Below are 16753 nucleotides of genomic sequence, written 5' to 3'. Positions count from 1 at the left end.
AAAATATATTATTCTTTACACATACATATCCAATACAGGTATCCAAGTCTATGAACAATATTTCTTGTCTAGTTTTTATTATGGTTTCTTTTAAAATTCGTTAGATTATGCTCGGCAACTAGCCACTTGCCCAACCGGTTTCTCCCCTTCCCCCATCTCGCTTCACACATCACTTTTTCCTCCTTGCAGCCAGGCTACTGGCAAATCCCTGCAGTCCCGGTAAGGCACGCTTCGGGCTGGTCACTCAGCAGTTTATCCTTACTTGGCTTGGCTAACAGCTCCCCACCCAGTCCTGGTCCCCTAGCTCCCTCCTCTGACATTATCTATCTATTAGAGTGAGCTCGGTAAGGGGCTCGAGATAGCACGTCGAGGGTTTACGGTAGCCAGCCTACCAATAGGAGCCCACAATGAAGAGAAGTCAGGTTCAGCTTTCCGGCAGCCCCAGTGTCTTCTTCCCCCAGCTCTACACCTACTGTACCCGCGAGCGAGGGCGCGAGCGAACGAGGGCGCGAGCAGAGCCCGGGAGGGGGCGCGCAGGGCGGACAGCAGCCGCGGCGTGCGCGTGCGCACTGGGGTTGTTTTTCACAAAGCTGCTCTTAAAGTGAGCTGGCAGCTTCCAACCGCCCGTCTTTGTACAGAGACCACTGAGACGAGCAGGAGAGCGGAGAACCAGCCTCTCTGCTGCCCTGACTTTTTAAGAAATCTCAATGAACTATTTGTAAAGAATCACTGATCCTGCTTGCAAGCTTTTGCACGGCGAAGACATCGATCAGTGTTAAGTGAAGATCTCATTTTATATGCGATCTTGACTTTTTTTGTCTTACATTATATTTTTATAGATTTTGTTATAAACATGGTGCTGGGAAAGGTTAAGAGTTTGACAATAAGCTTTGACTGTCTTAATGACAGTAATGTCCCTGTGTATTCTAGTGGGGATACTGTCTCAGGAAGGGTGAATTTAGAAGTTACAGGAGAAATCAGAGTAAAATCTCTTAAAATTCATGCAAGAGGACATGCGAAAGTACGCTGGACTGAATCTAGAAACGCCGGCTCCAATACTGCCTACACACAGAATTACACTGAAGAAGTAGAATATTTCAACCATAAAGACATCTTAATTGGGCACGAAAGAGGTAAGTTTTTATATAATTCGCAAGTCGTTAAACCTGTTTTCAATGGAAAAGTATTTTTTCAATTTTTCTGAATTATTGTAATTCTACTTCTAATATAACAGCAGTTTGATAAAGGTTAGCAAAGTTAGAAGATTTGGATTCTCCTTGACATCGTGTTAAGCCGTAATGCATGCAGGCATCTGCAAAGTGACTGCAAACTGCACTTATTCCAGTACCTCTAGTACCAGGCTTGCTCTGTGCCATACGCACTTGCAATCCATTTATTTTGGATTTTCCTTAAGTCTGATTCAGTAATTTTACTAATACGTTTTCAAATAAATTTCCAAGAGCGGCACTTAAATATTAAGATTTTTCCTCTTTTACTTCGCAGCCAGAGCCCTAAAAAATAAGTTTCATTGGAGAAAGAGTATAATTATTAAGTGGGTAGTAGGTGTTTTTAAATTTTTAACATTTACATGCAAAAGACTTAGGAATTGATCCTTATTTTTTGATAAAAAGAGTTTCCCGTGGCTATTTTGACATATGGTATAAACACCCCACGTGTTTCCCCCCATACTTTGCAATTCCTTTAGAAATTTACATCAAGCATTTTTTATTTTAAAGGCCAGTGTCTAATATTACGATAGGTTTCGAGTCAGTTTTAGAAGCCACTTAGGGTCAGTAGTTTTTCTTTTCTGAGCATCATGTCTAACTTTGGAACGTGCATTCAATGAAACCCATGCCAGTCAAATGGAATTGGAAAGTGTTCGGCACATTGGATTTGATTTTTGGTTAGAAAAGCGAAATAAAGGGTTGCCAAAGGGAGAAGGGGTCCTGAGGTTTCCAATCTATTGTTAAAATGGTTACATTGTGGAAATATAGGAGACTCTAAGCTTGTTTTTCTAAGTTTCCACCCTTTGTTAGAAGCGGTTCAATCCTGTTTCGGACCAGTTCTGGGGGGTGGTGAGGAGGGGCGCTTGTTCTGCTCTCAGCAGATTGGTTACACGCGTCAGGTGGTGGCGATGACTTAATTCCTAGCCCGAGAAGAATATAATGTTAAAACTGGTTATGTAATTTTTGTGCTTCTCTATTTTAATGCAGTGTTTAGTTGCAATGCTGATGATTTTTCCTATAGAGGCAGAGCACATTTACATTCTTTTATATGTATATATACACGTATACACATCAATTGAGCAAGTGATTGACCTAAGGCGAGTGTAGAAATTGAGTTATACCATTAATGCACTATTTTTTAAAATATCATGGTGCAATCAATTTTTAATAGGGTTTTCATAATTATACATAGGTAATTTGCATCTTGAAATAATTGCTAATAAACCTTTTCAAGCAGTAACACTAATACAGTATGTAAATGCCTAATGACAATCCCGGTATTTGTTGAGAAACAGACACATACGAGTTTCCGTGTTAACCTTTCGGGAGATTGCAGCCTTTTATAAAATGGGTAAGATACAAAGGTTTTCCTTTAAGGAGTTGCGACTCGCCATGGGGAAAAATTAGAACTATGAGCTGTGGGGACAAAAACAATTTCATTAATTGCTCCACAGTTTCACGGTAAAGAAACTATTTGACCCGCAACCCCCGAGACCCCCAACCCCGCAAAGCGTGGATGCGCTTTTCGCCTGGAATAGTTTCAATGACTTAGAACTGGGATCTCTCAAACTAGCCTGTTAACTGAAGCCCCGCCTTGGGCGGCCCGCGATAGGCGGAGCCGGGTTTGTTAGCCTGTTGCTAAGGCGATGCCAGGAGCTGATTGGATTGGGCGCTGGCGGGTGGGGAGAGTAGGTTCGTGCCGGCCGGGGCGAGGCTTGAAACCGGCGTGCGCCGGTAAAGGTGCCTCCGAGAGCGGCCGCCCCGCCCTGCCCTTGGGCCCCTCCCGAGTCGTCTGGAGACGTCCGAGACCCTTGTCACGTCACATTCTACCGCCCCTCACCCCGGCCTATTTGGGGCCACCGAGAGAAACGAATTTAGGCTTCATAGAATACGAGGGAGATCTGTTGGCCTTACAGGTGCCTAATGGTTCTAGAAGCAACTTCAGCTGAAAATCCGATTCCAAGGGAAACTTGGGTGGGGAGAGTAACAGGGCCCTATTTTCCAGATGAAAAGTGTCGAGTGGGTTCTGTGAAAGCTGTTTTATCTTAACCAGTCACTAGACCGGCTACCTTGATTTGACCCCAGAGGAGATAACGAAGACTGGCCAATATAAGTAAAAGTGGTTTTAATGTCGAAATCCGGTAGGAGGCTTCAACGAGTAATCCCGGCCCCCCCCTCCCCCGTTCCCTATTGTTTCCCGGTTCTCCCGCCCCAGTTTGCCTCGCTGCTGACTGTAAAGGTGTCAGGGTGGCCCGAGCCAGATCGAACCGGTCGCTGGCTGGGGCGTGTAAAGCGGAAGCAGCCTACTCGCCCCGCCCTTCTCTAGCAATTTAGGCTGCGCGCACGCGGGGGCGAGCGCTGCGCGACGTATGCCGTATGTATAGCGCAGCGCTCGGATGGCGGCGGCGGCGCGCAGGCAGGCCGGCTGGGATCTGCTCGCGCCGGTTTAGGCCGGTCCTCTCCTGCTCCGGTCTAGTTCTTGATTGACAGCCCGGCACTTGTTTACCACGGTGCTGCCGCTTGCCTCAGTGATACTGCTGAGCTGGCACAAAAAGGGAATGAGAATGGAAGAAGGGAGAAAGGAAGGCAAACTTTAAGGTGCCTTCGATTAGATGGTCTCCAACTTAACACCCAGTTTTCGGTGCTGAAATCCTTTCACGTTTCATTGTGATTTGCATAGGGACGAGGAAGATCGTATTTATACATAAGCGAATCACCATGATTTTTGAATTAAAGTGCCGACATGTAGGTGCTTGTTTCCTTTGATCGTTTGCTGTAAGGGGAGCATCACGGTTTTTGTATATGTTCAATACTTGGGTGAGGGAAAGTTAAATGATAGTACCAGCTTCCCCTCTTGTGGTTAATAATAGAGGTTTCTACACCTAAATAAATCATTTATATGATCATATTATTTTGTACAGAACTCTAAAAATTACACTTCAAAGAACCCAGAACCCCTTTCCACGTTTTCGGTAACTTAACTTCATTTTCGTGCTTAAAATATGTATTTGACCAAAAAAATTAGGTTTTTCTAGCGAGTGGAACAGCCTTGTAAGACTTATTTTTAAAGGATGTGGGACAGTGTTTACCAGGAAGCAAGCACCCCTTAAATCCTCTCGTTTATAATTATTAAGATATATTTTAGATAATGTTCAAATTTTTAGCTGTTGCTAGGAAACAGGAAAGCGAAGTGTTGTCATTTTAGGTTCGATAAGGAATTATTTTTAACTATGAAACTGATGTGAAAACGTTTTTTTTCCCCCACATCTATTGACAAAAAGTTTATTTAATGATTTTGAAATTATATCATGTCCATTAGTTAAATCTTTAGTATAAGAGTGGGTATAGTTCCCTTCACAACTGACATTTTTAAAGATGTTTTCATGGTATATATACATTATGCCCTTAATATGGTAAAATATACAGGCAAAGACAGAAATAACATCTTAAAATGATTGGAGACTTTTACTATTATTAGAATTAGATACTTGATAGCTTGGGTCATTTTCCATTGGGGGGGGGATCTATGGAGTGTCAGTAGGAATTACCCCCATTTTATAGATGAGGCAACTAAGGAGTCCAGATTTTTATTTTACCTGCAGTGATGAAGCTGGAGTAGAAATCATTCTCAGATCTCTGGAACCAAAACTTTGTGGCCTTAACTATTATGAACATTTTGACTGTTTTACCACCGTGAGGGAAGTGTGAAGGTTTAATAAGTTTTTTTTTGCTTTCTTTTTCTGTTTTAGATGATGATAATTCTGAAGAAGGCTTCAACACTATTCATTCAGGAAGGCATGAATATGCATTCAGCTTTGAGCTTCCACAGACGTAAGTATTTGGAGTAACAGCCATCTTTCATAAATAATCATGGTCACAAAAGCATTCTTTAAAAATTAAATAGTCTGAATTTAAGTCTAAATATTTTTAGTAAAGAAAAAAAACCCTTTTCATTGTTGGAACTTGAAAAAGAAAATAATATATTAAACATAAGAAGCTATTTTTTCATCTAGCATGGCAAAATTATAGAAGACAAAGGTCATTTCTTAGTATTCTTTTCCAAGATTTGGTTTTTGAAACATGGAAAGTGTTTAAGGAGTGACTCAGAGTATGCTAGTCAAATAATAAGCACATTATAAATACTTACCTTATTATCAGTTAACTTTAGCAGAAAGTCTCATTCAGTAGTTCATTTAATCAAATTCTGTGTTCAAACTTTTCTGCTAATACTAACCAATAACAGTAAATCAAGAAGGTAAAAATAATTGGGAAATATTCTAAATTTAGAAGTGATGTGCTTTTGATAAGAGTTCAATAGTTGCTGTGCAGAGCACTGTTGGGAAGATTACACCAGAGCTATTAACAGATTGGTGGCAGAAATTATACAAACTTTAAAAAAATGAGGCCTTTTAACAGATATTAAAAACCTGCAAGGTGGCACTTGTACTGATGTGGAAGATAAACTTAGGTATGTAAGAGTTGATATAAAGTGCCAAATGTACATAATTCTGTATTTGTTTTGTTAACTTTAATACTTGATTTTGTTTTACGTGCATAGAGTTCAATAAATGGTATATTTCAGATATTCTATGTACTGTTTAAGATTTAGAGTACTACATTTTATGTCTCTGCTGTGCACGTTAATTTGGGAGTGTGAAATGCTCTATTTTTTTAAATCCGCTATTACACAAACACAAATAGAAGCTAGCACTCCACCTTGTAAATAACTGAATCTTGAGCATTTTTCTAATCAGATAATGAAATAACAGTACATCCTCTAAAACAGGAATCCTCCACAAGTAATAAAATCTGGGAAAATTTTATAAACAGTTCTGATTCTTTAGAGACACAGGTCAGTTGGAATAGTTCTTTTTCTTTTTAAGCCTATAGTAAAGGTAGAAAACATGGCTAAAAGAGAAGTAGAACAATGAGGAAACAGGGAAATAATAAGGCAATTTTAAAAGTTGCAGAGTTTTAAAATCTGAAATTTTTAAAACTACAATGGCTATTCTAGGCCTTTTCTAGACCATAATTAGTTGCTATTAAAAGAGGTAATAATTCTTAGCTAATGAAAAGGGGCACGGCACACTTTAGGGAGTTGGTGATCTGAATGTTTAACCAATGTCAAGAATTTCTCTATAGAAATAGATGAGGTATGCTTAACTGTATTTTTTAATTAAATTCTTGGCCTTTGCTAGAATTATTTCTAAACTTTCATAATTTTGCCACTGGCTTTGAAAGTAGCCTCTTAGTTTAACGAATTGTATTTTTCTTTTTTTTTTTTTTTTAAGCAAAATTTCCATATTATGTATTATTTAGAAACAAGTTTTTTTCCCCAATGACTTATCCCTTTGGAAATTTTTAAATTGTATCTTTGATACCTTAGTACTAAACAGTACAACATATTAATACTTTTATGCTGACCTACTGTGTAATTATTTAAAAAGAGGCATAAAATTAATATATTGACCTTTATATTCTGCACAGACCACTTGCTACCTCATTCGAAGGCCGACATGGCAGTGTGCGCTATTGGGTGAAAGCCGAATTGCACAGGCCTTGGCTTCTACCAGTAAAATTAAAGAAGGAATTTACAGTCTTTGAACATATAGATATCAACACTCCTTCATTACTGGTAAGAATTGACTAAATTCCTCATTCAAAAAAAATCACTTACAATATGCAATTTTTATAGTATTAAGATAGTTTTATTTTTAAATCCCATTAATATTAATTTTTAAAAGTCTAGTCAACCTACCTATTAAGAAAACTGTTCATATTTTCTGATATTGTAATAATTTTAAATTTAATAAAAATAGTACATTGTATGAAGTCTATTATTTATGAGAAAATAGTAATAAAAATGAATCTGTTCTCTGATTAATGAAAGAGAAACAGTAGTATCATTTATTTAGTAAGACAATATCACTTAACTTGAAAATATCAAATTGCAATATTGTAATGCATTGAATTATTCCAATATAGGGATAGTTGTCAAATGCTGGGGAGATTATTGCTTTCATAAAAAAACATAATTCCTACTTTAAAGGAATCTTTTCAAATTGCATTTTTTCATAAGATTTTAATTCAAATTTGATTTAATCTTTAAAAATTGTATTTGGTTTAAACAAATGATATCTTTAAAGAAAATAATTAACTTTAAAGATAAGCAGGTGGTTTTTTTTTTTTTGGATATTGATTTTACCTTCTCAAAGAAACATTTAAGAATATAGCCATGTTGCTTTTATACTGCCTTTTTTTAAAGCAGTTTAAATGGAAGGTGGAAAGGGTTTTTTTTTGTTGTTTTTTGGGTTTTGTTTCATTTGGTATGTTTGTTTTTAATTACTGTCTATTTAAATAGTGTGGGCTAAAGCCATGTTTATAGGATATGGTGGTAATGAGCCATGTAAGTCTCCAAGACCTTCGGACTGTATTTGCTTTCTTTCCAGTTCATGCATTGATCTATTTCTCTAAATTTATTTTTCGCAGTCACCCCAGGCAGGCACAAAAGAAAAGACTCTCTGTTGCTGGTTCTGTACCTCAGGCCCAATATCCTTAAGTGCCAAAATTGAACGGAAGGGCTATACCCCTGGTATGTATGCAGTGGATTCCCATTTTTTTAATCTTTTTTTCATTTACATTCTTTATATACATTTTTAATACTGCTACCACATGCAGGTAATACAGTATTCTTGTAAAATAACATGAGTTTTGCTTATCCAGTTTTCTTTGATTAAGTAGAATATATATAATCTCTTTATTCAAATTGAACTTTCTAACTTTAAGTGTCTACATTTGTGTATATATTTTTTTAACATTATTTTTCCCCCTTTACAGGTGAATCAATACAAATATTTGCTGAGATTGAGAACTGCTCTTCCCGAATGGTGGTGCCAAAGGCAGCCATTTACCAAACACAGGCCTTCTATGCCAAAGGGAAAATGAAGGAAGTAAAACAGCTTGTGGCTAACTTACGTGGGGAATCTTTATCATCTGGAAAGACAGAGACATGGAATGGCAAATTGCTGAAAATTCCACCAGTTTCTCCCTCTATCCTTGACTGTAGTATAATCCGTGTGGAATATTCACTAATGGTATGTATAGATTTAAGGGTTTTTTTTAAGTCTTAAACTTTTAAGGATGTCATTTTTTTTTAAATCCAGCATGTGATTTTTATATTCCATGTATAACAATATATGTAAATATATGTATCTCTAAGGCTTGGGTTATAATTACTAATATTACTTTGTATATAAACATACTTTATAGTATTATACATAGTGGAAAAACTTTTCATGTACATCATATATAATTAGATAATAAATGAAGTACAAGATGGCCTCAGATAACCTTAAAACTGGGTTGTTAGGTTTTTTTACAAGGGAATAGTACTCTGCATTCTAAACCGATGATCTTCTTTGACTTTGTAGGTATATGTGGATATTCCTGGAGCTATGGATTTATTTCTTAATTTGCCACTTGTTATCGGTACCATTCCTCTACATCCATTTGGTAGCAGAACCTCAAGTGTAAGCAGCCAATGTAGCATGAATATGAACTGGCTTGGTTTATCCCTCCCTGAAAGACCTGAAGGTAATTTGCTAATCCATATCTAATCTCAATTCTTTATGATTGTTATGGAAAACATAAATTTTGCTTCTGATGTTTTATGACCTTATGTTAAACTTTCCTCTTTCCCTAGAAAGAGAATAGATGTGCCCCTAATGTTACATTTAAAATGAATAGTTTCCTATTATTGATCACCAAATATTATTTTATATTGCTTCACTTTTTTTTTAATTAGAGAAGTTGTGAATTTACAAAAGAATCATGCATAGCATACAGGATTCCCATATCTCATCCCACCACCAACACCCTTTACTTGCTATAGAACATTTGTTACAGTGATGAAAGCACACCATCAAAATATTACTGATAACTATAGTCCTGCTTATTTTTCCAATAAAGTGTACGCTATTATTAACACTGTATTAATATTGTATATTTGTTTATAGTTCATAAGAGAACATTCTCACATTCGTACTAACCACAGTCCATCATCTACCATGGTCTACCATGGGGTTCACTGTTATACAGTCCCATGCCTTGTACTGTTCATCCATAGTGTATACTCAGTTGCTCTCAGTTTCATCACAAAGTTGTGCTGTGGTCACCTCAGTCAATTTTAGAACATTTTCATTATTCCCAAAGGAAAAATCCCATACTCCATTATACCCCCCCCATTGTTGGCCCTTAGCTTGATATAGATAGTACTTTTGCATTAATGTAAAAATACTACAGTATTACTGTTAAATGTAGCCCATAAGTTACATTAGTTGTATTTTCCCATGTATCTCCATATTCTTAACACCTCGTATTAGTGACGTACATTTGTTCTAATTCATAGAATAACATTTTTGTATTTGTACTATTAACAATCTTCATTTACCACCAAGTTCCTATGTTATACACTCCTTATTTTTCTGGCTTTCATTCATTTGACATTTATGTCCCTAGACTACCCGTTTCAGCCACAGTCACATAAATCAGCAGTTGTAGTTATGCTAACTATAATGTGTTACTGTCAGCTCTCTGTTTCCACACATGTACAGTCAATCTTATTAAACATTCCACATATCTTAAGCATCAGCTCCCCCTTCACAACCTTCCTTCTATCTCCTAGTAACCTATACTCTAGAATTTAACTCCATGAATTTATTCATTGTATTTAGTTCATATTAGTGAGACCATACAGTATTTGTCTTTTTGTTTGACATTCCATTTTAATATCTATTATTCTGTGTATTTTGACATGCATAAGAACATGCTGTTCGAATTGCGTGTATCTTTTTCCTTCAGCACCACCCAGCTATGCAGAAGTGGTAACAGAGGAACAAAGGCGGAATAATCTTGCACCAGTGAGTGCTTGTGATGACTTTGAGAGAGCACTTCAAGGACCACTGTTTGCATATATCCAGGAGTTTCGATTTTTGCCTCCACCTCTTTATTCAGAGGTAAGCACCAAGCCCTCAAGTATGAAATGGGCAGATTCTTTTGGAAAATAACATTGCATATTTTTAAAAAATATACTTAGGGTCTTGATTATCATGGTAATAGAATAAGTAATTGATAACAATAAAAATAAGATTAGGGTTGTCAGTATTTACTAGGTTTGACACCAAAGTAGGTTTGTTCCCATATAGGTGAAATAAGGATAATCTAACTTTGTGGTGAATTATTTACAATTTTTGAGGAATAATCTTACCAAGAAACTGAAATCTCAATAGAATGAACTGGCATTTTGCAAACATTAACATAAATAGCTAGAATTTATCTTATTCATGAGCGTTTTTCTGTTGTGTATTTTAACAGTCATAGGGGAAAATAACATTTGCAGTAACATCTTAACAACATTGCTACACCATTTTATTTTCATTCACTTCATATTAATGGGGTAAGTACTAATCTAAAGAAAACATGGCCCCTGATTGGGAGATGCTTACACACATGTAAATATAACAAATTTAGAAACAAATTATTACCTAACAATGGCATAAGTACATACTTCATTTGAGGAGTAGCTTTCTGTGCCTTGGGAATCAAGAGAGCCTTCTCTGAGGAGGTAACTGTTAATTAAGCAAAATCTTGAAGAATGAGTAGTAGTCAAAGGGTGGGGACAGTCCAGGCAGGAAGAACAAGCATACACTGAGGGAGGGGAGTTAACTCTAGCAATTTCAGAATGATGGAAGCCCATAGTACATGTAAACCCAGTCTATGTTTCGAGGGACTTTGAAGACGGTTTTCATACTGAAATAATACCAGAATAATTTTGCAGATCACTAGAGTCAGCCTTTTTTTGGTTACTGCCGTTTAAATAGTTAATCTAAAATGAAATACTACTCCCAAATTAGACATTGGAGAAGATTGTTTTACTGTTCAACAAATTGCTCTTTTTAAAAAAAAAAAACACCGTAACTTATTTGAAGAGTCAATTTTCTTTTGGATGTGGTTAATATGAGATCCATTTTATTCACTGATGATGGGATTCTTGATTAGAACTAATTTTTCCTATCCCATTATTCCAATTCATAAAATTTTCTATTATATGCTAAAAAATGTTCTGCCACTTGTTAGAGATTTTTTTTTGACCATTTTTATTTTGAAATTTCTTTCTCACTAATTAAGTCTTGATTTGGGGCTCCTGGTTATCTTACGGACATTTTTTAAATGATAGCTGTCTAAATATTCATGTTCAAACTGTTGTAAAATTCTACCTTTCTTTCTTAAAGATAATTAGGATTAAAACTTTCAAAACCCTAAAATATGCTCAGGGTATGATTTCATTTGTTAGCATCAAGCCATGTAGAAGGAGAAATTTTAAATTTGTATTAAAACCATTTTTAATTTTTTTTTTCTTTTTAAAAGATAAGTCATTAAAAGGAGAGAAAGGTTGTCTATTTTTCTTCAAAAATATGCTCTATCCTAACGTTTCTGAAGGATTTTGGATTATCCCACATTTAAATTGAGGTGATTAGGTCTTATCCAAAAGACCTTTCAATAAATGAAACGTGTTAATCCCAACATTTTCCTGTCTGTGCCCATTCTCTTTGTACCTGAGGAGCAACTGAAATATATTCGTTTTTCATGGGTACATGTGTATATATTAAAGTCACTCCTGAGATAGAGAGGTGGGAAATAAGCTAGCTAGCAGGCTTTGGGTTCGGCATTGCCCTTTCCTAAAATATTATACTGTATTCTTAGGCCCTCACTGGGGTTTTGCCCCCATCAGATGAGTTATAGAGGGATGAAATGGGATATTTTACAAAAGGAGATCATTGCTGTGAAGATGTTTTCCATTTTATATTTGAGTCTTAAATACTAAGTGTTGAGAAAAAGTCTCCATTCTCTAATAAAATTTTACCATTAGTTTTGTGATTTAGAGGACCATTCAGGCATACTTGTGTAACTTTTAATCTAGTTATTGTCTATCAGGTGCTTAATACCAGCACTTATTCTTCCCCATAGCATTTCACTTATGAAAAGAGAATAATTGGGTATAATAATTCACTGCCAAGCTGTATGTGCTTTTCCTGATTACATTTTTCAAATAGTTCTCAAAATAAGCCATTTGTTGGCATTCTTACTAGAGGGTTTAGACCCTCCTTAGGAAATAATTTTTTAATTTTTTTTCTTTTCTTTCTAGATTGATCCAAATCCTGATCAGTCAACAGATGACAGACCATCCTGCCCATCTCGTTGAAGGAACACTTGATTTAAATCAAGTTGATATGGGTTCTGAACTGTATCTCTTCCTGGCTGAGGACAGAGGAAGTATCTTGGAGACGTTTTCAGAGGAAGTGGAATTGCTTTGCCCAGAAAAATGGCAAATACATGAAAACAACCAGTGTGATCATGCTTTAGAAGCCTATAGCAACATTCTGGGACTGCTCCAACATGCTTGAAGATCTAAGCTTTTCTCCTTTAAAACTGGCACATATTAAGAGCAGTCTTCTTAGCCTATGGTCATAGGTGTCAAGACACCATGTTGTAAAAGAAGGATGAGTTCCTTCTTTTGATTTGAAAATTTGCACATGCTCAATGCTTACATTGTGCAGTTCGATGTCACTACAGCTTTTTTTTTTCCATTTATGCCAGACTCTTGATACTCATTTAAAACTTGTTTGTGTCAGCACAACAAGGAACAAAAGAAAGCTTTGAAAAAACTTAAACATAAAAACTGCACTGACATTTTTTTTTTTTTTTTAATTTAATATAGCCTGGACTTTACCTGCGTATGCACATGCTCAGAATTGTCCTACTAGGCTGACCATGTATCACCTCTTCAGCTTGGATCCTATTGTGGATTTATTTACAAACATCAAATGCCTTCAAGCCAATCCTTCTTGCTGTATGTTTTGCAGCCTACTGTAGTAGATAATGCAACAGTTATGTGGGGAAAGAGATAAGAGGAGGAAGCTAATAGAGACTTTGTCAAGATTGTATACCTTCTTGGTTTCTTTTAAAAATTTGTTGCCTTTCTACTATTACAGCAAAGCAGCATTTTGTTACTGACTGCCTAAAATCACTTAATCTCAGGTGAACGCATCACTTGCCAAACTGTTGGAATGCTATTTGTGTTTTGTTGCACTGTTGAGTTGTTTTTTTTTTGTTTTTTTTTTTTTTGTTAGATTGGTTGGTTGGCTTTTTGGAGAGGAAAATTTGGAGAAGGGACATACACAAAAGTGATAACCCACCCACATTCCCTTTTTATCATTATACAAGAAGAAGCTAGCAGAGCTAAGATTGGAGTATAGAAAGGCAGTATGGCAGGTACCAGCAAAGAGTTAAGGGCTGTTGCTCTTTAAAAATTATTTTTATTGTTTTGTTTTTTTTTAATGGAAATTTTCCAGTCACTGGGGAAAGGAGGGGAAAGTGCATTTATTTTTATACAGAGTTACTTAATTACCTCCAAAACACATATGTTGGAAATCACTTTTGCTGGTGGAAAGTATTTTAATAAGTAAGAATATGTTAAGTTTGTTATTAGAGAGCTCAGTTTAATATTTCCTCTCTGTTCAAGCTTGACAGCATGAAAAACCCAAGTTTATTCTATAAATGTGTAACTTCAAAATTTACTGATACTAGATTGCTGGAATGATAACTTTTATATTTTTGTTATTTAAATGAAAATATTTTTCCCATTACCTAAAGGACATTTTACTAGACATGAGAAATCACTCACTTTGGGTAAATATAGAAAGAAGAATGATCATATCAGTAAATTATAGTTTATATTAAAGATAACATACAGTTAGCTCATATACAAATATACCAGCATTCATATTGACATTTAAAGCTACATTTTCCAAGGTACCAAGTGTACTAATTTTTTTCATTTTAGGAAGAATTCAGCTCTGATATTTTTACTAAAAATCAGCATCTCTGATGTTACAACATACGTGTAAAATGTATGATGGGTGTTACATCTATCCTGCCATTTAACCCCCAGTTAATAAAGTGGCTGAAAATAATAGTAACTCTGGCTTGGTGCTTGACCTGGTTTAAATACTGTCTTAAAGCTTCATACAAAACAGGCTTTTCCATAAGTGGCCTTTAAGAAAACATGGAAGACAATTCATGTTTGAAAAATGCTAACAGGGTGAAGAAAGCCCAGTATAAAAATGAATCGCGTTTTAAGTGATTCAGTTAAAGGGTTTGGGCTCAAAACGTAAACTATTGATAATAAGGAATTGGGGGTGAAATATTTTTTTATAATTGTTAAATCATTTTGTGAATGTCCCCCTCAAAAGAAGCTAATAGGATATTTGGCATAAAGGGCATTTGGTGGTTTTATTTTTGTTTGGGGGGGGGATTATCAGAAAATCCCTTTTCTCTGTCTGACTAGGGAACAATTGTTGATATGCATAGCATTGGAATACTTATTACCATATACTCATATAAATTACACATGAAACAAGAATGACCAATGTTCTGACAATTGGCACTGGGTCACAAAATGTGATAAAATTTTAAACTGATGAAACTTTATCAGATAAAGTTTTCTCCCCATTAAAATATTTCTTTATTATCTTATTTAGAGGCATTACTTTACTTTTTCCTAATTATTGGTCAATTCCTGACATAAGATGTGAGGTTCACAATTGTATTCCAGTATTCAAGATAGATTCCTGATTTTTCAATTAGAAAAGTAAAATCCAAAAGTTAGCGAAACAAAGTGCAATATTAAATGTTTGCTTTATAGATTATATTCTATGGCTGTTTGTAATTTTTTTTTTTTCCTCTTATTTGGTGCTGAATATGTCCTTGTAGGCTCTGTTTTAAGAAAACAATATGTGGGAAATGATTTAATTTTTCTTATTGCTCTTGTGGAAAATAAAGTGTTTTTTTTTTCTTTTTTGTAAAATTGTTTGGAGGTTTATTTGAATCTTGATTGTGTAAGTCACTGTACAAACATTAACACTACAATTAAATTCTGTTTTAGGCTTGTCCATGTAAGAAATGGATTTTGATCTCTTAAAATTACTGAAGGCTTAAAAAGAATTTTTCTGAATTTTAAAAATAGCAGTAAAAACTCAATTTTATGGTGATTGGTAAAATTAGAAGTACCAGAGGAATCAGAACTTACCTTGCAGTGTTAAACATTCATGCATGGGAAATAGCTTTCCCATTCCTTCCCAAATGTATGTACACATTTTTAAAAAGCATGTTACAAAGACATTTATACAAATACATTGTGTACACATTTATAATCACCTAGTTTTACAGAGCTATACTGTCATTCTTTTCATTCAAGTAAGAACCAGCAGTATACACAGCTTCTTAATAGAGTAAGGAATAAAAGTCACAGTGTAGAAGGAAAAGGAGGTAAATGACTCGAAGAGGCATCCTAGATTTTGGGTTCTGCAACTTTAGATTATGGTTGATAACAAGATAATGTGAGTTTTCATCTACAAAGTCATTTTCACCACTGAAGGGATGAGGTTATAATGATGTGGGCTATGGGTGGAAGGCTCTTTGTCTCTTCAGAGATAACTAAGTTGTTTGACTTGTGGGTGTGGAAAGGTAAGAGGCTGCAGTCCTGCCTTTAGGGACAGTGGCAGCGGCTCCAGTCCCAGGAAATGTTTAACAATGCAAGGGCTATAAACTTTAAGTATTTAGGGGAAATGCAAAAACCAAATACGCTAAAGGCTTATCTAGAATGTCTGGAGTCCATGCTAAAAGCTTACCTAAGATGTGGAAGATATATGCTAATTGAAGCCTATTGAGAACTGAAACAAAGGGACCATTTGGCCTTTCCTCTCTGTATAAAAAGACGTTTGAAAATCTTGTTCGGGGCTCGGGATTCAAACAGAAGTTCCCGAGTCCGGCCGGCCGTCAATAAACCATTTTTCCTTCTCAAAATCATTCCTGAGTCCTGGCCTCTCTATACTCAAATAATTGAACTTCTCTTAAATTCCACAACAATAACAGCCTTTAGGTAAGGTAATCAACTATTATAGCGTAAATGCTCTGCATTGCTTCTAAGTTTGCATTAATGTAACTAACCCTTGAGTTCAGTATATATCTCCAGATTACATAAAGGCTCAAATTCCCCTAATTATAATATCGAATGACTGCACTTGATAATATTTATCAGGACTTCTCATTGTGAAAGAGGGAGAAAACTCCAAACAACTGAAGTGAAAAAAACCCAGAATGTATTACCTAGTAATTCCAGGGTACCAGGGATGAACTGCACAATGGATCCAGGAATCTCAAGTAATGTTCTGGGGACACACTCTTGTCTCTGTTCACTTACCCTATTTCGTATTGGCTTTACTTGCTTCCATATTGGCTATATTCTTTCATATTGGAAGGGCCAGGAAATGTGACCCCAGCTTTTGTGTAGTTTAGAGAAGAAGTACTGTCTGGAGTCCCCAAATTATGTAGGAGAGATTGTGATTGACCAATACCTGGGGCATCTTTCATACCAGATGGAACGTGTTTCCTAATAGAGTTGTTCTGTT

General features: G+C 35.9%; 1 protein-coding gene and 1 long non-coding RNA gene across 4 annotated transcripts in view; one reads left to right on the top strand and one right to left on the bottom strand.

Annotated features, from left to right (window-relative positions):
* Positions 1–507, bottom strand: part of LOC111767100 (uncharacterized) — a 51410-nt gene extending 50903 nt beyond the window's left edge. Inside the window, exon 1 of one of the 2 annotated variants that reach the window (XR_011646231.1) lies at positions 393–507. This is a non-coding gene — a long non-coding RNA (uncharacterized lncRNA). The remainder of the gene's footprint in view (positions 1–392) is intronic. The other variant, XR_002798994.3, reaches the window with a different exon arrangement.
* ARRDC3 (arrestin domain containing 3) lies at positions 424–15150 on the top strand. Of its 2 annotated transcripts, none has more exons than XM_004470634.5 (8): positions 424–1133; positions 4976–5057; positions 6714–6861; positions 7716–7818; positions 8064–8320; positions 8657–8819; positions 10086–10240; positions 12430–15150. In XM_004470634.5, the coding sequence occupies exons 1-8, from the start codon at positions 854–856 to the stop codon at positions 12484–12486; spliced, it is 1245 nt and encodes a 414-aa protein (XP_004470691.1). In that variant the 5' UTR covers positions 424–853; the 3' UTR covers positions 12487–15150. The 2 variants fall into 2 exon arrangements, 1 of the variants encoding a protein (XP_004470691.1); XR_011646230.1 differs by having other exon boundaries at positions 452–1133; positions 10048–10240.
* The last annotated feature ends 1603 nt before the right edge of the window (positions 15151–16753 follow it).

Source organism: Dasypus novemcinctus, chromosome 2 (assembly GCF_030445035.2).
Source record: "Dasypus novemcinctus isolate mDasNov1 chromosome 2, mDasNov1.1.hap2, whole genome shotgun sequence".
NCBI classification, from domain to species: Eukaryota; Metazoa; Chordata; class Mammalia; order Cingulata; family Dasypodidae; genus Dasypus; species Dasypus novemcinctus.
Note: the sequence above shows the minus strand (reverse complement) of the source record. Positions and strands in the feature narration are given on the sequence as shown.